The sequence below is a fragment of the Trifolium pratense genome, linkage group LG1, assembly GCF_020283565.1.
Source record: "Trifolium pratense cultivar HEN17-A07 linkage group LG1, ARS_RC_1.1, whole genome shotgun sequence".
NCBI lineage: Eukaryota > Viridiplantae > Streptophyta > Magnoliopsida > Fabales > Fabaceae > Trifolium > Trifolium pratense.
This window is the reverse complement of record NC_060059.1, coordinates 989,044-1,015,687: the sequence shown is the minus strand read 5'-3', so window position 1 is coordinate 1,015,687 and position 26,644 is coordinate 989,044. Positions and strand designations below refer to the sequence as shown.

General features: G+C 32.9%; 5 protein-coding genes and 1 non-coding gene across 7 annotated transcripts; 3 read left to right on the top strand and 3 right to left on the bottom strand.

Moving 5' to 3' along the window:
• Nucleotides 1–1,399: 1,399 nt before the first annotated feature.
• Nucleotides 1,400–1,550, top strand: LOC123903325. The gene has a single exon (XR_006807908.1). It is a non-coding gene; the product is annotated as a U4 spliceosomal RNA (small nuclear RNA).
• A 2,824-nt stretch (nt 1,551–4,374) lies between these two features.
• Nucleotides 4,375–10,223, top strand: LOC123922625 (2-oxoglutarate dehydrogenase, mitochondrial). 2 transcript variants are annotated; one of them, XM_045975330.1, is made up of 9 exons: nt 4,375–4,605; nt 5,059–6,720; nt 6,824–7,050; nt 7,131–7,463; nt 7,978–8,224; nt 8,425–8,553; nt 8,655–8,870; nt 8,996–9,119; nt 9,683–10,223. In XM_045975330.1, the coding sequence occupies exons 2-9, from the start codon at nt 5,164–5,166 to the stop codon at nt 9,919–9,921; spliced, it is 3,072 nt and encodes a 1,023-aa protein (XP_045831286.1). In that variant the 5' UTR covers nt 4,375–4,605; nt 5,059–5,163; the 3' UTR covers nt 9,922–10,223. The 2 variants fall into 2 exon arrangements, with proteins under 2 accessions (XP_045831286.1, XP_045831280.1); XM_045975324.1 differs by having other exon boundaries at nt 4,375–6,720.
• A 2,116-nt stretch (nt 10,224–12,339) lies between these two features.
• On the top strand, nt 12,340–13,443 carry LOC123924474 (zinc finger protein ZAT12-like). The gene has a single exon (XM_045977377.1). The coding sequence runs from the start codon at nt 12,558–12,560 to the stop codon at nt 13,149–13,151; it is 594 nt and encodes a 197-aa protein (XP_045833333.1). The 5' UTR covers nt 12,340–12,557; the 3' UTR covers nt 13,152–13,443.
• Nucleotides 13,444–17,737: 4,294 nt separating this feature from the next.
• LOC123903002 lies at nt 17,738–18,260 on the bottom strand. Its single transcript, XM_045952851.1, has 2 exons — nt 18,086–18,260; nt 17,738–18,012 (listed from the first exon to the last, which is right to left on the bottom strand). The coding sequence occupies exons 1-2, from the start codon at nt 18,161–18,163 to the stop codon at nt 17,929–17,931; spliced, it is 162 nt and encodes a 53-aa protein (XP_045808807.1). The 5' UTR covers nt 18,164–18,260; the 3' UTR covers nt 17,738–17,928.
• A 1,162-nt stretch (nt 18,261–19,422) lies between these two features.
• LOC123903001 (protein ALP1-like) lies at nt 19,423–23,118 on the bottom strand. The gene is made up of 3 exons (XM_045952850.1): nt 23,002–23,118; nt 22,725–22,961; nt 19,423–20,590 (listed from the first exon to the last, which is right to left on the bottom strand). Exons 2-3 carry the CDS (start codon nt 22,861–22,863, stop codon nt 19,545–19,547), a joined length of 1,185 nt encoding a protein of 394 aa, XP_045808806.1. The 5' UTR covers nt 22,864–22,961; nt 23,002–23,118; the 3' UTR covers nt 19,423–19,544.
• A 2,203-nt stretch (nt 23,119–25,321) lies between these two features.
• Nucleotides 25,322–26,608, bottom strand: LOC123896827 (protein SOSEKI 5-like). Its single transcript, XM_045947228.1, has 3 exons — nt 26,337–26,608; nt 26,170–26,239; nt 25,322–26,053 (listed from the first exon to the last, which is right to left on the bottom strand). The coding sequence occupies exons 1-3, from the start codon at nt 26,548–26,550 to the stop codon at nt 25,495–25,497; spliced, it is 843 nt and encodes a 280-aa protein (XP_045803184.1). The 5' UTR covers nt 26,551–26,608; the 3' UTR covers nt 25,322–25,494.
• Nucleotides 26,609–26,644: the final 36 nt, after the last annotated feature.

Here is a 26,644-nt window from a genome sequence, read left to right as displayed (position 1 = left end):
TCATTTTATATTACTAATCAAAACATACTTCTAAGGCTCGAATCTACAAGGTGAAATGCTGCTGTTGCTGAAACCGTTCATGGGCTCAGATTACTAATCACAATGCATGGAATAAAGATAGAATAAAAATGTCGAGTTATGTACTTTTAAATAAAAACTTAGCTTTTAGTCAAAAAAAAAACTTAGCTTATTAAAAACATCACTTGAGTTTTGAAAAAAAACGTGAATAATTTATATTTTTTGCATTTTATTCATAACCAAAGGTGCAAGAAAAGTAGGGGTAGCAATAGCATTATAGAAAAAAGGGGGTAGCAATAGCATTATAAATGTCCTTGCTAAGGAATGAAAAACTATATCCTAATGAATGAACTCAATCCTATAATTAAGAGTGAGAACTGAGAAGAACCGAACAACTATGCAAACTCATCTTACAATATTTAAGAATGTTTCCAACTTCAGAATCTCTAATGTGTTCCCTGAAAAAAATTATCATTAACATTTCACAATCTGTATCAATAATGGCACGAGTTAGGTTGAATTTGAAGCCGAGATCTACTGCGAACAATTGCATTCCAAAGTATCTACTATACCAAATGAATGAAGCATTCTTACAATGAGCAAATGACCAGATTCATCCGGGAGAGCAAGACCAACAACCCTGTGCCAGCAGCCGTGTTACGTTATCCGGAATGATTGGCATCACACTTGTTGATAAAAAATGGCCACATCAACATTGATTTTCAAATGCTGCTGAAGGTTAAATCATCATCAAATATCATAACTAAACTAGTAACAGTTTTAAAATGAATGAGGCATAATTCTCTAGTATCAGAAGAGATTCAAGACATGACCATAAACAAACGCTTTCGTTTCCTGTCTCCACTTTTATCAGACATCAATTTTTCGAATGAATATTGCCTTGCCTGGGCTTGCTTATTCTTTTAGCAGAGTGGTGAATAATTTAGTCACTATTAGCTGATTAGAGAGTAGCTGAAAAGCTGTTAGTAAGTGCTTCTAATACTACTTGATTACCACTATTAACAACTTATTACTTATGTATATTATAATCAGGTTGCCACTTGCCAGCCATGTGTTCTTGTGTTTTTCATACATTGCGCAACGAAGCAGCAGAGTCATGTGTTCTTGCTCAGAGAAGATGGGTTTTTCACAGCTAAGAATTATGGTTTTTGATCACACATTCACACTCACAAAGAGACTATCCACCAAATTCATCAATGTCCTCAATGTTTGAAATGAAGTGTGAGGAATCTGCAGCCACTAACTCTTGTTTTGGAGTGAAAGGTAATGTCTTGAGGCGATAAAGTCCCACATCGCCTAAGACTAGAACTGAATCTGGTGGAAACTCTTATTTAAGCAAGTGTCAGGGAAAGAACAAAGCATCTTTGCGCTTGGGGCAATGACGCAGCTAATGAGGTTCTAACCGAGGCGCGTCTATTGCTGGTTGAAAACTATTTCCAAACCCCCTCTTAGGCCTGAGTTTTGCTTAGGCCTTCGAGAATTTCTGGAAGGGCTCCCTTCGGGGTAAAGTCCTACTATTCTTAGTTCAATTTTTTTTAAAGAAATTTATATATTAGAAAATACAAATAATGATATTTATTAAATTTCATATTCATGTTTATTTTAATTTTTATATATAAATTGTTAAAATTATGTGATTGATTAAACCATTTAATATATTAAACTTTTTCAATTTCAATTTTTTTTTAATTAGAGTTTCAAATCTTTTGACATTTTTAATTTTTAATATTAAAGAAACATAATTTCCTTACAAAAGATTAAGAAAATATATAAATTTGCTTATATATATATATATATATATATATATATATATGAGTCAGGATCCGTTGACACCAACTAGTTTGACACCAAATGTTACACCTCTCAATAACGTTTTAACCGATATAAATTTTATAAAATCCACCGTTGGATTGAAAGTTTACATCATATAGATCATTTGTGTAAAATTTCAAATAAATCCAAAATCATTTGATATGTTATTGAGATACATCAAAATTAACGGTTTTTGTATTTTTTTAAATGCCGTTAATCTTTATGTGTCTCAATAGCATATCAAATGATTTTGGATTTGTCTGAAATTTTACACAAATGATCTATATGATGTAAACTTTCAATCCAACGGTGGATTTTATAAAATTTATATCGGTTAAAACGTTATTGAGAGGTGTAACATTTGGTGTCAAACTAGTTGGTGTCAACGGATCCTGACTCTATATATATATATATATATATATGGGGTTTTCTAACTTAGACCCTAGTTAGGTCTAAGTTAGCAAGGTGCACCTTTTCAATTGGACCAAAATACCCATTCTTTTTAACTAATTAACCAAAATACCCATTAATAGACGCGGATCCAGTGTCGCGCGTGTACCGAAGGACCATGGTTACAGACCGTTGATTCCCATCAGACAGTCAAGATCTGATCTCATCAAGACTGTCTGATCAATCCGACAGCCCAGATCATCCTGATCCATCATATTCCAGCACGTGCGCCACACTGGATTACACCCTGGAGAGAAAAGTTTGCTTTTTAAAAGTAGGACACGTGTCACACAATGGTTGGCTGGACGTGATTTTTGTTCATTTAATACTTTGAACTCAATTATTTCGTTGTAAATTAATTTTTTATTTTTTTATTTTTATACCAAAATTCATAATTTTTTTTTGTCTACAAATAGAGACTTGGTTCGTTTGATTTGGACACCGAAAAAAAAATGCAATTTTTCACTACCTTAATCTCATTTTTTGTCTACTAAATACGTTACTTGTGTGTTGTAATTTAACACGCACCACTCAACCAACTCACTGAAACCATTATACCAGGAAAATAGTAGATAATATTCTGGAACTTTTGGTATATTTTATGAAATTTTTGGAGACCTGAAACTATTTTTAGTTAATTAAATGAGATAAAACGGTAATTAAAAACTAATGTTTGCTTCTGAAACCATTTTACTGGTAGAATGGTTGCACATAGTTGTATTTTGAAACCATTTTACTGGTAGAATGGTTTCAATGAGTAATTTATTAATTGTGTTTGCTTCTGAAACCATTTATCTGGTACAATGGTTTCAGAGAGTTGTAATCTGAAACCATTTTGCTGGTAGAATGGTTTCAGTAAGTTGATTATTAGTTATTTGCTTCTGAAACCATTTAGCTTGTAGAATGGTTGCACATAGTTGTATTCTGAAACCATTTTACTGGTAGAATGGTTTCAGTGAGTAATTTATTAATTGTGTTTGCTTCTGAAACCATTGTACCTGGTACAATGGTTTCAGAGAGTTGTAATCTGAAACCATTTTCCTGGTAGAATGGTTTCAGTGAGTTGATGTAAGGTAGTGAAAAATGAGATTAAGGTAGTGAAAAATTGGGTTTTTTTTTCTGTGTCCAAATCAAACGAACCAAGTCTCTATTTGTAGAGAAAAAAAAATTATGAATTTTGGTATAAAAATAAAAAATAAAAAATTAATTTACAACGAAATAATTGAGTTCAAAGTATTAAATGGAAAAAAATCACGCCCAGCCAATCAGACAGCGACACGTGTCCTGCTTTTAAAAAGTAGATTCTTCTCTCTCCAGGGTGTAATCCAGTGTGGTGCACGCGCTGGAATCTGATGGATTCGGATGATCTGGGCTGTGTGATTGATCAGACAGTCTTGATGAGATCAGATCTTGGCTGTCTGATGGAAATCAACGGCCTGTAACCATGGTCCTGCGGTACGCGCGCGACACTGGATCCGCGTCCATTATGATAATTTGGTTAATTAATTAAAAAGAATGAGTATTTTGGTCCAACTGAAAAGGTGCACTTTGATAATTTAGACCCAACTGGGTCTAAGTTAGCAGCCCCCTATATATATATATATATATATATAAATTTAAGATTAAAATAATTACACATAAATAAAACACAGTAAAGTTTGATGTCACCTAAGTGTAAGTTTATGAGAAATTTAGAATTAAGACTAACAAATCACAAAGACGGAATTATAAGAGACTACAAACACTAAAAAACATCGTGATTGATTATGTTTTGAAACTTTTTTCTATTATTTTCTTTTGTATATTATTTGATTTATTTCTCTAATTTTTGCTATATAAATAACTTTTCCTTATTTTCGTAAATATAATTCAATCCAAAATTTTTCACCTATTCACAGATGAAATTCTGACAACTAAGTTTCCTTACAAAATTATAACCTTTTCAATTTGTTATTTAAATAATAATCAATGGTATATTAAAAAGTAACATCTAATTTTTGGTAGAAGCACAGTGGTTATTGTAAAACAGAAATGAGTGAAAAATGAAAATAATATTGATGATGGTAAAGTTGGAAGAATTGAATTTGAAATGGTGAGTTCTAGAAAATGGATTTGGGACCCACCAAAAAAGGAAGAGAAGAGAAAAGATGCATGAAATGAACAACACAAGAAAGAAAGAGCATCACATCACATTCACATCATCATTCAGTGTTTTCTGGAAACTAAAAATAATCCATCCATCTGGCATTTGAAACTTGAAACCACCACCATTCCTTCCCTGAATCAACAACCACATCGTATCAGGTTCTTCTTTATTCTCGAATTCTATTCTATTCCTTTTTCTTAACATTTTATGGCATGAAAAAAAACTTGACATTTCTTTGACTATATTTGTTTTTTATTTTTATTTGTGGATAAGTGGGAGTGGGATGACCGGGATTCGAACCCGGGCTCTGCATATATAATGTAATGTCCTCAGCTAAGTTTAGCTCAGGGGACTTGACTATATTTGTTTAGTTTAGAGTGAATCGCAAGTTAGTTAGTGCCTCAAATCAAACTCACGTAGTCCTGTGTTGGTGCCATTTCCGTTTAACTGTTTCACTACTCTTGTCTTTGTGTCTTCAACAAAATACTGGTATATGTTTATAGTGCCATTTTGATATCAATTTCTCTACTCAATTTTGATTTTTAAATTTTACTCAAAAAAACTAATTTCATTTATCAGCAATGAATTTGGTTTTATGTGCTTATTGATAGGGAAAGAGTGACGTGTAGCGATAAAGGCAGTGTTTGAGGTGGATACATTACAATCATTGAGAAACTGGTGATATTTGTTATTGTCCTGACTCCTCGGTGAGAGCCATGGGATGGTATAGAGCTGTTTCCGGCATAGCCAAACATTCAATTAGGAGAAACCTCTATCAAGGTGGATTGTCGTGTTATGAGACACGGATCAAAGTCCTTCCATCGACAAATAGAAACTTTCAGACAACAGTTTTCAAATCCAAAGCACAATCTGCACCTGTACCTCGCCCCGTGCCCCTTTCCAGGCTAACTGACAATTTCTTAGATGGGACGAGCAGTGTCTATTTGGAGGAGCTTCAAAGAGCTTGGGAAGCTGATCCAAATAGTGTAGATGAGTCTTGGGACAATTTCTTTAGGAACTTTGTAGGTCAGGCTTCCACCTCCCCGGGAATTTCCGGTCAAACAATTCAGGAGAGTATGCGTTTGCTGTTACTGGTGAGAGCATACCAGGTTAATGGTCACATGAAAGCCAAGCTAGATCCTTTAGGTCTTGAAGAACGTAAAATCCCCGATGAGTTAAACCTGGGTCTTTATGGGTTCACTGAGGCTGATCTGGATAGAGAATTCTTTTTGGGGGTGTGGAATATGTCAGGGTTTTTGTCTGAGAATCGTCCGGTGCAGACTCTTAGGTCCATTTTGACACGGCTGGAGCAATCTTATTGTGGAAGCATTGGGTATGAGTATATGCATATACCGGATCGTGACAAATGTAATTGGCTTAGAGAGAAGATTGAAACCCCTGCAACCACACAATTTAGTCGGGAGCGTCGTGAGGTTATTTTTGATAGGCTTGCTTGGAGTACACTTTTTGAAAACTTCTTGGCTACCAAGTGGACATCAGCAAAAAGGTTTGGGCTTGAAGGGGGAGAGACTCTTATTCCTGGAATGAAAGAAATGTTTGACCGAGCATCTGATCTTGGGGTAGAGAGCATAGTTATGGGAATGGCACATCGAGGAAGATTGAATGTTTTGGGCAATGTAGTTCGGAAGCCACTTCGTCAGATATTTTGTGAGTTTAGTGGTGGTGTTCAACCAGAGGATGAAACCGGGCTCTACACAGGAACAGGCGATGTTAAATATCACTTAGGAACTTCTTATGATCGCCCGACCAGGGGTGGGAGGAGAATACATTTGTCTTTGGTGGCAAATCCTAGTCACTTGGAAGCAGTCAATCCACTTGTTGTTGGAAAAACTAGAGCAAAGCAGTATTACTCAAATGATGTGGAAAGAATGAAAAACATGGGTGTTTTGATTCACGGTGATGGTAGTTTTGCCGGACAAGGTATAGTCTATGAAACTCTTCATCTTAGCGCTCTTCCAAATTATACTACAGGTGGAACTATACACATTGTGCTGAACAATCAAGTTGCGTTTACAACCGATCCAAAGTCGGGAAGATCTTCGCAATATTCCACTGATGTTGCTAAAGCCTTAAATGCTCCCATCTTTCACGTGAATGGGGATGACGTGGAAGCAGTTGTTCACGTATGTGAACTTGCTGCTGAATGGCGTCAAACTTTCCATTCAGATGTGGTTGTTGATTTAGTATGTTACCGTCGATTTGGCCACAATGAGATTGATGAACCTTCTTTCACACAGCCTAAAATGTATAAGGTTCGTCATTTTGTTTATGATTCTCTTATTCTTTTTATACGCATAGTTGCATATTGCTTTTTGACAAGTTAATCAGATTTTCAACTTTCCTGGCTATGTATAGGTCATCCGAAAGCATCCATCAGCCCTTGAGATTTATCAGAAGAAGCTTTTAGAATTAGGGGAGTTAACTAACGAAGACGTTGATAAGATACAGAAGAAGGTCACATCAATTCTAAATGATGAATTTTTGGCCAGCAAAGATTATGTTCCAACAAGAAGAGATTGGCTTTCAGCATATTGGTCTGGTTTCAAGTCACCTGAACAGCTTTCACGTATCCGGAACACTGGGTATAGTAAATTAATTTAATGTTGCTTGAGTCTTTCTGTTGTTTGCACAACAGCTGAAATATATGACCAATCTTGTGCAGAGTGAAACCAGATATTTTGAAACATGTTGGGAAGGAAATCACAGTCTTACCTGAAAATTTTAATCCTCATAAAGCAGTGAAGAGGATTTATGAACAACGTGCCCAAATGATCGAAACGGGGGAAGATATTGACTGGGGTTTTGCAGAGGCACTTGCTTTCGCCACATTGATAGTTGAAGGTAACCATGTTCGTTTAAGTGGCCAGGACGTTGAAAGGGGAACATTTAGTCATCGTCATGCTGTAGTTCATGATCAGACAACCGGGGATAAATATTGCCCCCTTGACCATGTGACAATGAACCAAAATGAAGAGATGTTTACTGTTAGCAATAGGTAATTCGCTTCCACATGTGTGTAACGGTATGAAGAAAATAAATTGGGTTTACATGCTTATTTTTTGGATTTAGTTATGCAGCTTCTGAAACTTGAACTCATGTGATTGTCAATGTTCGCATGATTTGTAGTGAAATCTGATGTTTGTAGCACACTGTTTAAAATATATGATCCATTTAAAATTGTATATTCCACATATCTTAATCAAATTATAGTTAAACCTTTTTGTAAACCAGTATTGATTGTTATTTCGATAGTTTCATTTCATTGGATATTTATTTCTTAAAAAAAGTCTTTGTCCATGCATTAGGTGCATTCATAAGTATCATTGGCTTACTTGTATGATTTGTAGGTCTTCGGCTATCCTCCTTAATTTCTATGATATGTGCCTTCATCTAGATTTCATTTCTCATATAATAAATATAAGTTTAATGCACTTGATACTTATGTTAAAGTAATGATGCATTGTTTTTGCATTGGTCTCATAACTAGTAAAAATTGATATGCTATGCAGCTCGCTTTCTGAGTTTGGTGTTCTTGGATTTGAACTTGGTTACTCAATGGAAAATCCTAATTCATTAGTGATCTGGGAGGCACAATTTGGCGATTTTGCTAATGGTGCTCAAGTCATATTTGACAATTTCTTGAGTTGTGGCGAGTCTAAGTGGCTTCGTCAGGCTGGGCTTGTTGTGTTACTTCCACATGGTTATGACGGCCAGGGACCAGAACATTCAAGTGGGAGATTGGAACGCTTTCTTCAGGTGCTCTTTTGTGTTTCTATGTTCCGATTTCCTTACTTTGAAGCATTTATTCTTTCTGTATGAATCTATTAAATTCAGTTTTTTTTTTGTTTTTTGAAATGGCCAAAGTCAGTATTTTTCTCCTTCACCGGAACTTGAACGGGAAATCTTTTACACCTTTAAACCTTAGCTCAACTTGTTGTCTACTGATTTATTTGCAGATGGCTGATGACCATCCTTATATTATTCCTGAGATGGATCCTACTCTTCGAAAACAAATTCAAGAATGTAATTGGCAGATTGTGAATGTTACAACTCCAGCAAATTTTTTCCATGTTTTACGGCGGCAGGTTTGTAGTTACTTAGCAGTATAATAATCAATAAATGTTAGCTTTGTCACTTGAAGTTGTATGGGCTAATTTTCTCATTGTTGCTCTTTGTTTTATCACAGATACATAGAGAGTTCCGTAAACCTCTCATTGTAATGTCCCCTAAGAACCTGCTTCGCAGTAAGGTTTGTAGATCAAATTTATCTGAGTTTGATGATGTACAAGGACACCCCGGTTTTGACAAACAGGGAACCAGATTTAAGCGCCTCATAAAAGACCAAAATTACCACTCAAATGTTGAGGAGGGTATCCGACGTCTAATTCTCTGTTCTGGAAAGGTGTGTTATACTCGTTGGAACTGGTCGTTCATCTAATGGTTTCTATATTAACAATATTTACAAACTTTATTTGCTGCTTTGATTGTTTTCTAAATATGCTTTCTATGATTATCAATGTCTTATAGGTTTACTACGAACTTGATGATCAACGTACAAAGGTAGATGCAAAAGATGTTGCAATATGTAGGGTGGAACAACTTTGTCCTTTCCCTTATGACCTTGTCCAGCGAGAGCTTAAACGATATCCAAGTATGTCTGTTCAAAAATGCTCTTTAACAATGGATTTTGATTTTTTATTGCATTTTGATGCTTGAATATGACATATTATGTGCATGTTGTGTTAATTAGTGTGGGAACTAATTATTGTTTGTGTCTTCTTTACTTGTCATTTAATTCCGTTTTTACCCTTTCAACTTAGTAAGAAGATCGGCCATATGGAGTATGGACACTATTGATTCCTCTTTTGCTGTAAAGTACAACTAACAACTTCGAGTTTTGATCTCTGCTTGTTAGTTGTGAGGATTTGAAAGCATCTAGTTTCTTTTTCAGTATAAAGTATATTTTAGCTTCTATCACTACCAGAAAAATGTGATTGAAATTACTTCGAATTCCGACGTTAATGGATTTCTAGATGTCAAAAGATATGGTTAAAAGCCAAAGAAGTTAATTTATTAGAGCTAGTTAGTAGAACATCTTGGCTTAATGATTGTTAAATTTTGGGTTAAGCATTACAAATATTAAATGGCAGGCTATTAATCATGCTAAGTCTTTTTTGCTAAACATTTTGTTTTGTTTTGTTTTGTTTGTGCTAGATGCGGAGGTTGTTTGGTGTCAAGAAGAGCCGATGAACATGGGTGGCTACACTTATGTTTTACCACGGCTTATAACTTCCATGAAATCTTTAGGTAGGGGAGGCTATGATAATATCAAATATGTCGGTCGCGCTCCCTCTGCAGCCACAGCGACTGGTTTCCTCAAGGTTCACTACAAAGAGCAGACTGAGCTAGTTGAGAAAGCCCTTCAAAGTGAACCAATCAATTTCCCTTACTAAGATTCTGCATATACATCATTCCTTTTGAGAAGTGAAGCACTTGATTTGTTCACCCATTGAGCTATAGTTGGAGGGCAACTAAAAATTCACATTTTTTATACAATATAGTTTTAATTACATCTTGAATAATTTTGTGGCTTGTGCTTGAGGGCTTTAAAATAGTGTAGCACATAGAACGGTCAATACCCCCCCTCCAATAAATTAAGACAGTTGCCATAGTTATGAAATTTTATCCTGATTTACTATAGGTTTGGACCTATTGGCTATTGGTATAAAAATTTCCATGCCCCTTGGTATAAGAAGAAGTACCCTGAGAGAGATATCACATTTGTTATCTTAACTTTCATATGACTAACCTATTGAAATGAAATTTACATCTCCACATACAAAGGACCTACTCATTGATAATGATAAGATACTTTGAGGCAATTGTTTACCCACACTCACCCCTGAAGCTCTCATTTACTTAATGAAGGTGTGATCCATTTAAACAAGATTGTGTCATTGGTCTTGCTTAATGTGGTCCTCATATAGGGATTTTTTTTTATCATCATTGCTATAGAAATGGGACAATAAAAGCACCACATGCTATTAAGCAAATTAAAATTTTATTGGAGATCCTCTAACCAATTAATAACAACAGTTAAGAACACTTTCGGAAGAAGGTAAAAATAAATATATTTGTAAGGTATTTTCTGTCTATTTTAGACTAAAATATCATTCTCTCATCTTAATTTTTTTGGCAAGTCAAAAATCGAATTCAAAAACTTGGTTAAGATAGAAGAGACCCGCATTATTTTTTCTAAGCGTTCTTGGGTCCCTCACCTCTCACCTTATATTTTTATTATTAAATAATAAAAAATGAGAGAGCAACTAACTAGTGTGTAGTGTCGTGTGGTTGTTGTCAGTTGCGTTAGTTGTATGGCATTGACCATCGTATTCAAATGCAATAAGCTAATAACTCATCCATCCATCCACTTCTTAATTAATTTAAAAGTGATTATCTCACTTAATAGAGACATAACGGATACTAGTGTAGTGTGTGTTAGACTTAGACTTGGACAGTCTAACTTAGACTTGCAAGTTACATATATAAATAGATAGATAGATAGATAGATAGATAGATAGATACAAGGCTTTGCTAAGCTTTATACTATTCCTTAAGTGAGTCTGAGTCCAGATATTTTTTAAAGGCAAATACTCAATTAATTAATTAATTAATTAATCGAAAGATATATTTTATCTTTAACCCATCTTAGGCAAGCAAACAGCAAGTGTGGAGCTAAATTAAAATTCAATCCAAAAATATAAACTATTTTTATTTTTCAAGTAGTCTACTAGCTAGAATTCACCTTTTAAAGGTGAATAAGTGAGAGTATCAGAGTTCGAACTTCGGTCTCTGCAATAATTTGCAAAATTCCTGCCAATTGAGCTATGCTTACCGGAACAATATATAAACTATTTTTACTCACCAGTTTTTTTTATACATATTTCAAAAATGGATATAATTCCCAAACTAATTAAAATTAGCGAAGAAGACTACTCCCTCTAGTCCTTAATATAAGAAAAATTTAATTTTTTAATGTATCTAAAAAGTGGATCTCTTCTTATATTAAAGACCGGAGGGAGTAGTATAATATAATTCCCATTTAATTTTGTCAAAAAATTAAATAAAAGTTTCCATTTAATTTTTTTGGTCATATAAAGTCTAGAAGAGAATTAGTTTTCCAAATCAAATACCAGCTCAGTGGCTGCCATCTAGAAGACCTTTTACTTTAAGCAATTATTATTTGTTTTGATTCAGAACTTGATTAAATATTTCAAAATCCATCTTCAACCTTAATTTTTTTAACTTGATAAAATCATTGGTAGCTACCTATAGCTTGAATTGGTTAAATAAATAAATAAATAAATAAATAAATAATTGTTGTATATCAATTAGCCTAGCCAGCAGTCATGCTTACAATACATGTATCTTGTGTACAATATGGCTCCTTTCACACTAAACAGCATCTAATTATAGTCTAGTCAAAGGAAAAACAAGTTCAACATATTCATCAAATTATTTATGGATCATATATATCTAATAATCTTACGTAAACACTAGTATATAACTTATTTAGATAAGTATTAGTACACCGTCGAGGTGGACAATTCTAATAGGTTCATAAATAATATTTAATATAAAAAAATTAATAAAAATTATTTATGAACCTATTAAAATTGTTCATCTCAACAGATATACCAAAACATCTGCAGATAAGACGTGTATCGAAGAATTCGAGGAAATCTTATATCTATTGCCTCCAATTCTTCGTACTTGCTTGCGTCAGTGCAAATGAACAACTCACAAGTTTAGTGTGTACCAATTTGTTCACACATTACACGCTCTATACATACATATTCACAAACGTCAACTATTACAAGTGTCTCAAATTCTCAATCCTCAACAAAACCACCCTTTATTATAAATATATATATCACACCCTTAATTTCATAAGTCTCATATAGTTTCAATATCACACACCTTTCCTTTAATTTCTTTTCACACACCCTCCAAATATATCCTCCAAAAAACTTTTGTTGTTTATTTAATTGTCACATAGTTATAAACTTATTGAATATTTTGATTAGTGATGAAGAGAGAAAGAGAAAGTGATGTTAATACTAATAGCACAACCATGGCTAAATACTTGATGTTACTTTCTGGTGGAGAATATGATCAAGTGAATTACTCTTCAAATTTCAACAACCGCGTCTTCGAGTGCAAGACATGTAAAAGACAATTCTCGTCATTTCAAGCGTTAGGAGGACACCGAGCGAGTCACAAGAAACCGCGGTTGATGGAGATGATGAGTGATGGTGATGATCATTCACTTGCAACAAAAACAAAGGCTAAAACACATGAATGTTCAATTTGTGGATTGGAATTTGCAATAGGACAAGCTTTGGGTGGTCACATGAGAAGACATAGAAAAACAGCATCAATAGTTTCAAATAATTCAAATGGAAGCATGCAGAATTTTATTACTACAACTACTACTACTAGTAGCAATAGTGGTGGCAGTACTATTGATAATAGTACTAATACTAATTCAGCAAAGAGGAACAAGGGGAACACCAATAATAGATTTTTGTTTCTTGATTTGAATTTGACACCATTAGAGAATGATTTGAAGTTTTTGAAGATTGGACAATCAACTCTTAATTTGGTGGATTGTTTCAATTGAATTAATTAATTACTATTGGAAGGTCTAGTTATAGTTTACCATATATACATATATATATATATATAGGTGGATGAGTATTTTTCCTCCCATTTTGTATTTTAATTTACTGTATGTAAATAAAATGTTAATTATGTTCTTTGATATACATAATAAATTCATGTTATTATTCTTAAATAAATTGTCTGAATATTTATAAATCAATTTTTCCTTAGTTCAATAGGAAACACATGTTCACTTAAAAATTCATGAATGCCTTATCTATCCAATTTGAAATGATCCAATGTTGTATATATTACCTATGTGTTTAATCCTTACTCCCTCCGCAACAAAATCTTACTTTTTATATTTATTGCATAACTAATGTATACAGTCTATATAAACTTTATATTCGTGTTATTGTCTAGACTTCATCCGACTTTTTATGATATATTAAACTTCATATTCATGTAATTGTCTAAAGTGATTAGTTCATTTCTTTTAACTCTGGGATTCTTTATGTCATTTAACAGATAAACAGATCCCTGTAGAATCACAAATTTTCTAATTAATAGTATAAAACACAACATAATGTTAAATTGATTTTTCCATTCCCCTAACTAAGCTAGTCATATTTTATTTTAAACCGAGTATTTCTTTACATAATTGTAAAGACTAATCCCTCAAATCGAGTAAGACTATAATGGGTGGTAAACTCTCCGTTTAGAGTTGAATTCAATCTCAGAATATATCTGATTAACATGAAAGAGAATCTTACCATTAGGTTAGCAAAGTTAGTCATACAATATCTAGAAGAGCGTTAGGGAAATATTTTCTAAATACCAATGCCGTGCAGTCTAATTAAGTGATCAACAACAACACTACTATCTAGAAGCCAAACATAAAATTGTTTGTTTCATTGGAACTCTTATTTCAAAGTTCGTGTTTAAGGGTTTTGACGATTTTAAATACTAGTGGTACCTAGCTAGCTAGAGACTTACCGTGTATTAGAGTAAGTGGAGTAATTTAAGCATGAACTAATTTTTTTTTTTGACTAAAAGCATGAACTAATTAACCACCGGTTAATTAGATTTATTTAGACTTTAATTAAATCCACGCAAGTGCTATTATTGCTAATGACAAATTTTGAGACTACGTAATAGAGATTGTCCACAGAGTTAGAATTTAAGTAGACAAGTACCCCACATGAGATTGTGACAATTTAGATTTAATAGATAAGTTAGACATCAGCTTCGGTCAAAAAAAAAAAAAAAGGTAAGTTAGACATCAGCTTGTTGGTGGCTGTACCACGTTATTATATATCTAGAACTAGAAAAATGTATTTTTTTTTAATCTTAAACGTGGAAAAGTGATTATATTCAATGGGGATATAGGAATATGATATTACAAAGTCTCACATATACATATATACTTGACTGTCATCATCATTATCGTTGGCCACCTATAATTGTCTAAGCTTTTCAGAAGAAATTTCCCTTATTTTGCTAAGTCGTGTCACATTAGAGACTTTGCATCTACACCACTATTTTAGTCCTCTAATTAAGAGAGATATCGCAACTTAAAAAAGAAATTTTGTATTTTCTCATACCAAAAAAGTTGTATTTTGGCTTCTTTTAGAAATATAATGCTTGTTTAGTAGTTATCCAAAATAAAAGTTTGCTTGGTGAATGGTGATTAAATGGGAAGAAACTTCGGTCTCAACTCAGTTAACAGGAATATTGCATTATATATGTAGTAGTTACTAAACTATTTGACCAAAAAAAAAACTTTCAAACAAAAGAAAGAGTGAAGTAATTAAAGACCTGTGTGGTCGCTCTTCCTTTACATCCTTCGGAACTTCCATTGCCACATGATATTCACTATGACGGATTTTTTTTTTTGGGTTTAGGAAAATGTGTAGGCGAGATAGGCTCCATGATGGCCGGTGGTCCTCATCGAAAGTCCAAAGGTCGGTGTAGTGGCTCATAGAAGAGCTTGAGCGATCGATATGGACGTCCATGGCGGACCTTTGGCGACCACCACTATAATCTTTATTTTAATTAATTTTGTAAAAATGTATAAAAATGTAATAATATATATACACGAGTAGTGTAAAAACTTTGTAACCAATTAAATAATTAAAAGTGTTTGACATTGATTATTTTTAACATAATAATTCAATGGATGAATTAGATAGATAGATATCCATTCATTAAAATTTGTTAATGGATGAATTAGATTATAGTTTTTGCTGAATAGATGATGATGGATCCATCATAATCCAACTTATGTGTTATCCAACTTTCAATCCCAAAAACTTGCATACAAGTGATTAATTATTTAATTTAATTAATATTGAATAGCACATGGTCTTTTACCAAAATTTACAACATTTTAAGAAGAAAATTCCTCTCCGTGTTGTTCTAGAGACATTGTTCTTTTGGCACGACATTGATAATTAGATATCTTGACAAACAAGAAACAAGCTTAATAAAAGTAAAACAACTTGAATAGTACTGCTCTCTAAAAGGGATGACGATTGTGTGCACGTCACTGAAAAATGTTTTTGAGGTAGTAAATAAATAAACAGTTTCAAGAAAAAGTAATGTATGACCAAAATAGTTATTAGCTTGGTCTAAAAACTGCAACTTGGTTCTTGGTCAAAACTAAACTACTTAGAAGACAGTAACCTCCCTCACATGATTCACACATATACACAAACCACTTAATCAGTTTTTATGATTTGGTAGCATGAGTCTCCAAATTGAATATGACTGGCTTTGGCTAATAGGACTTGTAAATTGATTTTTTATGCTTACCCTGTAAGTAGCTTCTTTAGGAATCAGGCTTATCCACGTTCCATACTATACTAGGCTAAGGGAAAGTCACACATGTTGGGTGACAACTTTTCTATGTTTTATCTATATTTGAGGCATTAACAATATTTTAGTAAATGTTACTTCAAAAATTTCCCAATGAACTCAAATTCTTTTCTAAATTCATGCACTCTAAGCAAAACAGGATAAATAGGCCATAGGGTGATGTTATATATATGTTGCAAAGTGTCTGTGAGCTTATCTCGGTTGGTAGGAATATTGCATGTAATATGTAGGGACCAGAGTTCGTCCCACTTATTCATCTTAAAAGTAAAATTTTAGTCGGTAGGTTACTTAACAAAAAAAAAAAAAAGAAATATATATACCCGCCGCAACTGAAAAAGGGGTATCCTGTATCTTTCACAACTAGGAAGGAACAAACTATGACGATATTTAAGCAATTATAATATTATTATACACAAACTATATTAGCTACAAATATTAATAGCAGAAATGATACCATTTACCTGTGTTAACAATCATGTCACCTATTTTGAACTGGTCTCTTGGTAAACACTACATAATAGTATGAATATGGATGTGTTTTGATGTATATATATGTACGTCATCCATGAGCAAATCTAAACACACTCGATATTCCTAGCAATTGTTGTCTTGGAGTATAGTATATTATTAACTTGAGCTGAACTTTCTACAAAAAATAGAATAGACTATGTTTTTGACCGGAAATACAGGGGAAGTTATACCTGTTTTCTATTATCTTATTGTAACCGCCAATTTCTTTAACATAATTCTTATCTATATCTTATTTGTTGAAATAATGTAGTAGACTTAATATGTCATGGATTTTAACTACTAATTGATAGGCTATCTTAGGTGTAAATCTGAATTTCTGGAAATCAAACAGAGGAAATCGAATTTTATAAACAAAGGAACTGTGTTCTGGTATTCCTAGGCCCTATCAGTTACACAAAAGGCGTAGATAAGTTGTAGCAAGAACTGATATATCCATTTCAGTCAGAGATGGAAAATCATAAAACTTCCATCCTAAGGGTAAGAACTAAGAACATATTCTGAGAATGGTTTACCCAGAAATTTCCAACAGAGAGTTTCTAACAAGAGAAAAGGAGATAAAAATCTGTTTCTTGATTCTTTTCATTTGGGGAATGTCTGAGTCTCAGTGAGCTATAGATATGTGGCTTCCTAATGGGATGCAACAAGTAGAAAAGATAATTTTTTTGTTGAATTAGCTTGAACAAATGTGTTAAATTTCGAAAGCAGCAGTCGCTTTAGGGAGTAAAATATGAGAAGTGAAGTATTAAACAAGTGTTGTGTTGTGTTGTGTTTCTAAGTATTAAACTAGGGAGTGTATCATATAGTATTTGTCTATGAAGCAATGGCACAGCTACTGACACAAACACTAATAATAATTTAAGAAAATATGAATAAATTGAACGTAATTTACATGTGTCATTGTCGCGTTGATCACCGAACACACCTTCAATCAGAAGTGTGGCACACAGAATGGCGATAGCATTTTTGGTAATTAGGGTTTATGAGTTATAATAATAGTAATTACATGACACAATTACATGACATTGACACCAGTAATAATTTAAAGAAAAATATAAATAAATTGAATGTAATCACATGTGTTTGTGTTAGTTGGTGGCCACAAACGCTTTCAATTAGAAATGTCGGTGCTAGAGAGTGTAGCGTAGCTTGATGGCGATAGCATTTTGGTAATTAGGGTTTGTGAGTTATACTAATTAACAAACACAATGAAATTGAAATATGTTATGTAATTAGTTGTACAACAACAAATGTGGCAAAACAGAAGCTAATAATTGAGCTAAAATTGAGGAAAAGTCGGAAAGAAAATGTGAATAATAACGGAATGAAGTAGTGAATTTACAGATGTAATAATCAGAAATGAAAGCATAGAATACAATACATACATCAAATCATGAGGATTGAGGATGATCTTCATCAAGGTTAGGGAATTTTTGCTTGAATGAATCTTGGCGCTGTAACCACATCATGTGTCCCTGCAAATAGTATCAACAAATTCATCAGTAACAGAATCGATAAAGAAGAGAATAGGTTAGGTTAGGTTGTTACCTGTAAAGCAGCAGCCCAGGTGATAAGGAAAGATGCAAACCAGAATTTCTTATCTTTCATCACTTTTTTCAATTCCATTTTCTCTTATTCTTATTATTTGATTAATTATTGATCACTCCAACAATAACAACAAGATGATGATGATGATGATGATGATGATGAAGATGGTAGTGCTCTCTCTCTCTGCTTCTCTCTGGGAATGGGAATGGAAAAGAAGAATGCACCGTCGTTCATCACAACAAGTCACAAGCATCTTCTTTCTAATTGGACTGGGCTTTCCTATAAGCCCATTAGTATACTCTCACTCATAAAAAAAAACAAACTCAAAATTACTCTTTAGCCCTCCCCTCCCTTTTTTTTGACAATTTAGCCCTCCTCTCTATATGCTCACAAAACTTCCAAAATTCTTAAATTGTCCTTTACATTTGAATCGAAAGATTATTCCAAATCATTTGAAAGATATCTTTAGCTCGGTATTTTTGGAAGGTACTTTCCGATCTTATTCAAAATCAATAATACTTACACATAACAAGAAATGTAATAACTGAGTTTAATTTGTGGCATGTATGAATAAATCTCAAAGTACGTTTCAATCAATTGTAATTTTCAAATCAAGGCAGTGCGATTTTTAAATAAAAAAGTTGAGTGCGAAAAACTGAATTTTTTTCATTCCATAGAATGCATGAACTTTCTAGTACAAAAAATACATGAAATTTATATACTAATGACATGTTTAAGAGGTCTTCAAGGAGCAATGGATACTCAAGATAGTCTAAACTAATATGAGCTTAATAGTAACTTTTTTATAGATAAATCATATGAACTTCTTTTGCTATATCATTTTTTCCCACTTCATATATGCATGTTGTATATATTGACATTGTATGGCAAGACTTTTTAGCTAGCTTATATTTTATTTGACTTGTTTATAAATTTGTTTGAAACAAATAGAGATGTTTAGTGAATAAGCTTACCTTCCTAGTTAATAATATCTTTCTCTTATCCTATTTCAAGTATCATTTGAGTATATAAATTACAAGTTATTGTTTTTAATTAAGCATGCCCCTAGTTTTCTCTACTCAAACTAGTGTTTTGTTCAGCTCTCTAAGACAGGAAAAAAATGATAGAGTAGTCAAAAGGCATAAAAAGCTAGCACTAGCAAAGAAATGAATTTGTGTCCTGCTTCGTGAGCTAACACTGACCCAAACCAAATGCAGCAATAGCGTTCCACGTAGGTAGCTCGGTTGATGAACTAGGGATACTGGAAAAGTTTTAAGAAGAAAATTCAAGATTCAAATCCTCCAAACTAACATAACCACTAGCTACATGCATTGAACTCAACCAAAATTATCTATATTTATTTTTGTCAAAGTTAGTTGTAACCAACATGAATATTGGGAGTAAAAATCCATTTCAACATAGCTCCAATTGGATTGTAACAAATAGAATGAATGATCTTTCAAGTTGACAGTTTTCCTGATAAGTAGAGAGACAGCTTCTCTCTCATAGTGCAGGCAGTATCGTCTGCGAATTCACAAGTTTGATCTTGATATCCTGAATCATGATGGCGGCTCAATGGCATATCATCCTGCACTTCATCCTCTAGATGAATAACTATATTATGTAATATGCAGCAAACAAGAACAATTCTTGGTAACTTGCGTTTATCAGGCTTCCACATCACTCCTCCAATTATCTTCCACATCTCCTTCAGCCTTGCCAATGCTCTCTTCGCCACCATTTGTGTTGCAGCAATCCTTTTGTTAAACTCAACCTGAACATTAGATAGGCCTTCGCCTTCATAAGGAGTAAGAAGCCATGGCAAAAGGGGGAACCCTGTATCCCCAACTATATATTCCCTCAACACTGTTTCATCCGGAAGTATTTTATTACCTCCGTTTAACCTCTTCCCTTCTTCAGTAAGTTTGAAAAATGTGGAGCTTCGAAGAACATGGTCATCACTCACACTTCCAGGCCATCCGGTAACTATGTCACGGAATCTCAAATCCGGATCCACAATGGCTTGCAAAACCATGCTGCAATTCTTCTCACGGTCAAGCCATACACTACTCTCAGGGTCTACACTAGGCAAAGTCATCATTATGTGTGTACTGTCAACTGCACCACAACAGTTAGTAAGGCCCCGAATGTTCTCGAACTTGGACTTTATCTCTTGCATTTCCATTTCAGTTGAAGGCCAAGTAAGATGGCGCAGACCTCTCTCTTCCATTGCTTCCACAAACTTCCATGTTATCTGGGAAACAGTTGCCTGGTTCAACTGGAATGAATCGCCAATGGTTGTCAATGACTCACCAGAGCTAAGCCTAATAAAAGCAATGGCCACTTGGTCATTCGAAGATAAGCGTTTGCCATTTAAATCAACACAACCTGAGGATTTGGCCAGCATGTCTTTTTCCACAAGAGAACATATATAGTTGAATGTCTTTCTTGAGACCTTGAAAACAGATTCGAATTTCTCTCTATCTTTAGATTTAGCTAGAGGTCCTAAAATTAGCAAAATTGAAGCACGAGCAAATCAGTCCGACAGTAAAATTTTACAATAAAAAACATATGGAATAAGTTTGTAAGCCACATACTATGGCAATGACAGACATGAGCTTCTCTACATTATGACACATATATAATCAAATTAAAAATAAATGTGCAAATTCATTGTAAAGGGATGGTTTATCTAAAAGTCAGTTTCTATGAATGACATGTTATAGTAAATTCCTTTTAGTTTGTTATGCAAACTACTTAAAAGTCACAAAAGCATATACATCCCTGAATATGAATACCAAACAGCTCGTTTATGAAATAATTTCTATTGAGAAATCAGCATAGTGATGAATTGAGTATATCTCATTCTAACATTTATTCCCATATTTATCATTTTAGGTAGAACGATGTGGTGATTTTCTTCAAGGACTTGGACAAAATATCCTAAGCACACACACTCTCACGTTTTAGCAATAAGCTTTTATAGAGTCTATAGACTTCAATTTTCAATCAATTCAATGAGTTGTATAGAAAATTCCTAATCATGTTGACCACAACTTGTAAATTATGAATCAAAAAACTTCACTTAAGTAATCTTACTGCTCATGTATTTAATGACTGTCACTTATTAGCATAAAAATGAGATGGTAATTACCTCAAACAAAAAATTGAGAAAAAACAAAAATGCCCGATCATGGGAAGAAAGAACACCAGAGACGCGATTAAAACATAGAAGATGAAAGACAAAACGATAGCTACATAACATCAATACATAATCCATATAAAAACAAAGCACAAAATACCCAAAATGTTATGTTATGTATGTACACTACATTAAGTAATAATTGCTACGATTGAACAAGATAATGAAGATAATGTTGATGTTGTAAATGGAATCACAAAAATATTCTAAACAAATTAAATAAAGCCAAACCAAAACCTAAGAACCACTCGTCAAAATCAAATGGTCTAGTGACCAGAATTTCACCCCTAAGCTTCAAAATAACAAATAGTAAAAATGAACCATGTGAACCAAAATATGAGAATAATTTGAACAAAAATACAATCAAAATCTACAATAAGTAACCTAAAGTCCTAAACAATAGAAACACATTTAGGTCAAAGATATGAGTTTACATTCTTAATAATAAACTAGTCCCACACCCGTGCGATGCACAGGTGTTATGTGGTATTTTATAATATAATGTTGAAAAATTATTCGTATAAATTGTAACAATAAGTATTATAAAATGAAAATAATAATAATAATAATAATAATAATAATAATAATAATAATATAAAAGTGATGTACTTATCACTTCCTCCAACCAATATATATACCTATATGTATAGAGAATGAGTACGGACCATCAAAATTGATTGAATTTTTTTTTTGTGGGGTGCGCCAGCCAATGCAATAGTGCAACGCATAGGCGACACACTAAAATTGAATGAAATATGATAATGATAATGGTTATTATATATTTCAATCCCATAACCTAACTTTTTGCATAACCTTCACTCTTCTCTAAAATTATAATGTAATTAAGTCAATAATGTATACACTCTTCGTATTTTTTTGTGTGACTAAATTATAAACTCTTTGTTGTTTCTATGAAAACGGTTGACATTTAAATGGGATAAATGTTGAAAGAGAATCCAACTATGTTCATCTTCATTGTCACTAAGAAATGTTATAATAATGTAGAAAAGTGTAACATTTTGTGACATCAATTTTTGGATAATTGGAGAGGTATAATTCAATAATAATGTAGAAAATTGTAACATCTTGTGACATCAATTTTTGGATAATTGGAGAAACATAATTCTTTATTATTTATTATGATATTGATATAATATAAAAAAAAAAATAGAGATGAGAATGATATAATATAAGGAAGTGATGTGGAAACAAAAAAAAATAGAGATGAAAATGATATAATTTAAGGAAGTGATGTGGCATTATTGTGTGATTTAATTGGATGTAAGTGGGTGATGTGGATTAGGGTTAAGATGGATAGTAGGAGAACTATCTGGGAATTATATATATAGATAAATTAACTATGAAGAATAAAAGCAACATGAATATGAAAAGCCAAAAAAAAAAAAGCTTGGTGAAGGGGTAAAAATGGTATAATACCTGTGATTCTGTTGGAGAAGTGATACCACCAGTCAAAAGGGTGATGAGGTTGAGAGTAGAATGGTGTTGTTGCTGCTGCTGCTGCAACTGCAATGACATCTTTTTTCTTTCTTTTCTTCACCCCTCTTATGGAACCCATTTTTACAACAACCCACAATACTACTCAAACTTTTTTCATTCACAATTTCACAATACTGTACCAATAAAAGATATGAATCAAGAGCGATATATATATATATATATATATATATATATATATATATATATATATATATATAGTACTACATGGTTTGTGAAAATTGGAAGCGTAAATAAATATGAAAAAAAAGTTGAGGGAAGTAAGAAAAAGCATATAATGTGTGTGTGAGAGAGAGAGAGAGAGAGAGTATTGAGGCAATGTTGAATTCAAGGACAACTTTAACAATTCAAAGACTTCTTCCTTTTATGGTCTCTCAACACAACAATACTAACTTTTTATTCTTAAAAAAAGATTTTTTTTTATTAAATTTAACATTTATTTCTGTACCAAAAAATAAAAAATTAACTTTTATTTTCTTTTTAGTTTTTTTTTTAACTAGTGTTTCAGAGATATTAGTTGGCATAAACTCTATTTTTTTATAATAGCACACATTGCTCATCTTATAAATGTTTTTTTTTTTTTTATATAAGCAAATGAAAGCTCATCTTATAAATGTGGATATGTATACAATGTCAGTTTTTATCTTTATTTTGACATTCTAATTTGTATCGGTCTTTTGAGTTTTAGCGAAATAAACATGTTTTGGAGTGTTTAATGTTCAAATTACGACTCTATATATAAAATGAAAAATAGCTCGACATCTTTATTTTATATAATTTAAATATAAAGATTTTCGTTTTATCTCTACCAAAAAAAATAGTTTTAGTAATTTATTCAACTAATTTGCATATTTTTAATTATCAATTAATTTGCATTAAACTTTTTTTTGTTGTTGACAAATTGCATTAAAAATTTAAAATCCTAGACTACGTTATTAATTTTAAATTAATTATTGTATGATGATTTTTACTTCGGGGGCTGCCGTAGCCTACCTACTTTGAGAGAGTCAGTGTTGTCTTGGACCACAACATTGGGCGTAAAAATAGTTAATCCAACCTCCTATATTTAAATTAAGGAAAATGCTATACAGATTTTTGGGCCTTTTCTTTTCATATATGAAGCTATCATCATAATCAGATGTTGATATAGTATTGAGCAAATTTGAAAGTTCCTATTCATTTGGATTATGGTGAATCATCATCTATCTTAATGACTTATACTCAAAGATCCATTGTACTACATTAGTTTTAAAAAAAAAAATTAAAATCTATAAAGCCTAGATTATCCTCGATTAATAATAATTAACGCGATCAAGTAGATAAGAGATTACGGTATGTTCTACAATTACACATAAAAATATGTTATATTGATGTCTGTACATGACATAAATGATTGAGAGCGTGGACTAGATAACTTTAAACCTCTAATGAGAAACAATTAAATAATTTACGGCCTTTTGTCGAACATCAATTGAATTGTTCAATCTATCATGGTCCATTGCAAATAAAAACTCAATACATATCCATCCATCAATTGGTTGTAATTAATATATATCAACAATAATTCCTAAAATCAAACTGCACAGTGAAAGCAATTTCAGTGACTCACAATTCCTCTGCCGCCTACAGCTGACCAACTGCATCAGAACTTGTGTTGCTCTCAGTGTCCTTAAAAAGATTGTATCCTTCAATTTTGGTTGTTCAAATGATCATTTGGATAGAAAGGCCATAACTTCCAATGATGGTGAGTGTTGTTTCAACGGTAAATATTTTGTGAAATCATTAGAAGAAGAACTATGGATAGTGAGAAGTTGTAATATAAACGATTTCAAGTGGTTTGAAAATTGTTCTAGCTAAAATCTCAAACTTGTGTCTTTTTATTTTTATTGTTCTAGCTTATCTCAAATACATTCTACAGTAATGCATGTATATCCCCTATGTTCACGTTATGGTTTGTTTCAAAAACAGTTGGGTTATTTCTAATTATGTAATAGGTTTTACAAGTTTGAATCTATAAATGTAGAGGCATACAGGGTTTTTTGAGTTTGTTCAATTGAAACACTACAAATATCTGCATGCTCTTTTCATTTTCTCCTGTTTTGTTCTTTCGATTCATATTTTACTTTTGTTATATTTTAGTAGCTTGAGAATATGATCATTTGAGCAGATGAGTGAAATGAATTATTAATTGGTTATTGGTTATTCCATGAAGCTATAACAAGATAGCCCAGAGCTAATAACCATCTGAAATGGAGCTTCTCTTCTAATATTAAGAATGGTTTTGTGAAAGATGATGTAACTTTCTTGGTGATGGACGATTTACTGATTCAGCCAATGTCAACTGATTTGGTCACAACTACTTGAAACCTACATTCATGATCCTCAAGGCAAACTTACATGTTTTCTTCCCAAATGATGTTCTAATGGCATACCCCAAGATAAAGCTATGTTCGATCAATGTGTGTACGTTACATGAATGATTGAGAGCGTGAGAAAAGATAAACTCTAATGAGAAACAATTAAATAAACACGACCTTTCGTCAAGCATCAATTGAATTGTTCAATCTATCACGGTTCATTGCGAATAAAAACTCAATACATCTCCATCAATCGGTTGTAATTAATATATATATATTAACAATAATTCATAAAAACTACCCAAAAACTACACAATGAAACCAATTTCATTGACTCACAATTCATCTCCAGTACTTCTACAGCTGACCAACTGCATCAAAACCTGTGTTGCTCTCATCCTCCCACTTGGACGTTCATTCTCTATCTTTTGGTTTCTTATATCTGCTGAATCCAAACACCCTTCCAATGATCCAAAACTAGAGCTGGAAACTGACAAAGACCCTTCATTCACATCAAATTTCCTTGCAGCACCATTTCCTTCAAACCCTTCACTTCGTCGATCCATTTCCATCCTTTGCCTACCCTTCTCCTCAGTCTGAGTCGAAGCATTAGCTGCTTTCTCAGCAAAATCCATGCATATCTTTGCATTGTAAAGATTGTAATCACGCCGCAAACTATTCGTTGTGGAAGAAGGTGAGCTGTCTTCAACCATGCTAGAACATTTTGTTTCATTGGAACTTTTGGAACTTGACATTGATAATATTGTTTCATAGGATCCAAAACTTGAAGGTTCTATTAGTTTTGTTCCTTTGAGGACATACTCATGGCTATTACTCGGATAAATGAAATCGTTTTCGGACAAATCTTGCCACACAAATCCGTTTCTGTAATTCCTGAATAAAAGGAAAGATCACATCACCACCATTGTTTGAAAAACAATTAGTACTAGTTGCATAAAGAAAGTGTAGTCTAAAATCATGAAAATAAGATCAATAATTGCATACACTACCTTTTTGTAGACCAAGAATACATGCTGGCAATTCCTTGTCCTCGGAGAAAACTCAATCTATTTATCACATCTGATCAGAAAAATTGAGTGAAATTATTTATGTTCAAGCATAATTCTAAATGAGTTTTTCTGTTTTTCTTTAATGCATAAGTGTATATAGAATCTACCTTGAAGACGAAGCGTTCCGTTTGGAGAAGAGATTGAAACATAGATGAGATGTGGATGTTGAAGCTGGCCATTTGTAGAGAGGTAGTAAATTACTGGAACTTTAAGCTCAGCCTGATCAGTATGCTTTGGTTCAGTCAAGAATTTAGAGTTCTCATGACTTACCTCACTTTCTAATGTTTTCCTTTCCATGGATACTACAGATTTGGTTCCCATTTTTGTGAAGTAATTAAAAGTAGCTAAGGTATTATATAATTAAATTTGGGAAGATGAGTTTGTTTGCATTTGATATGAAGCAATAAGTGTCATG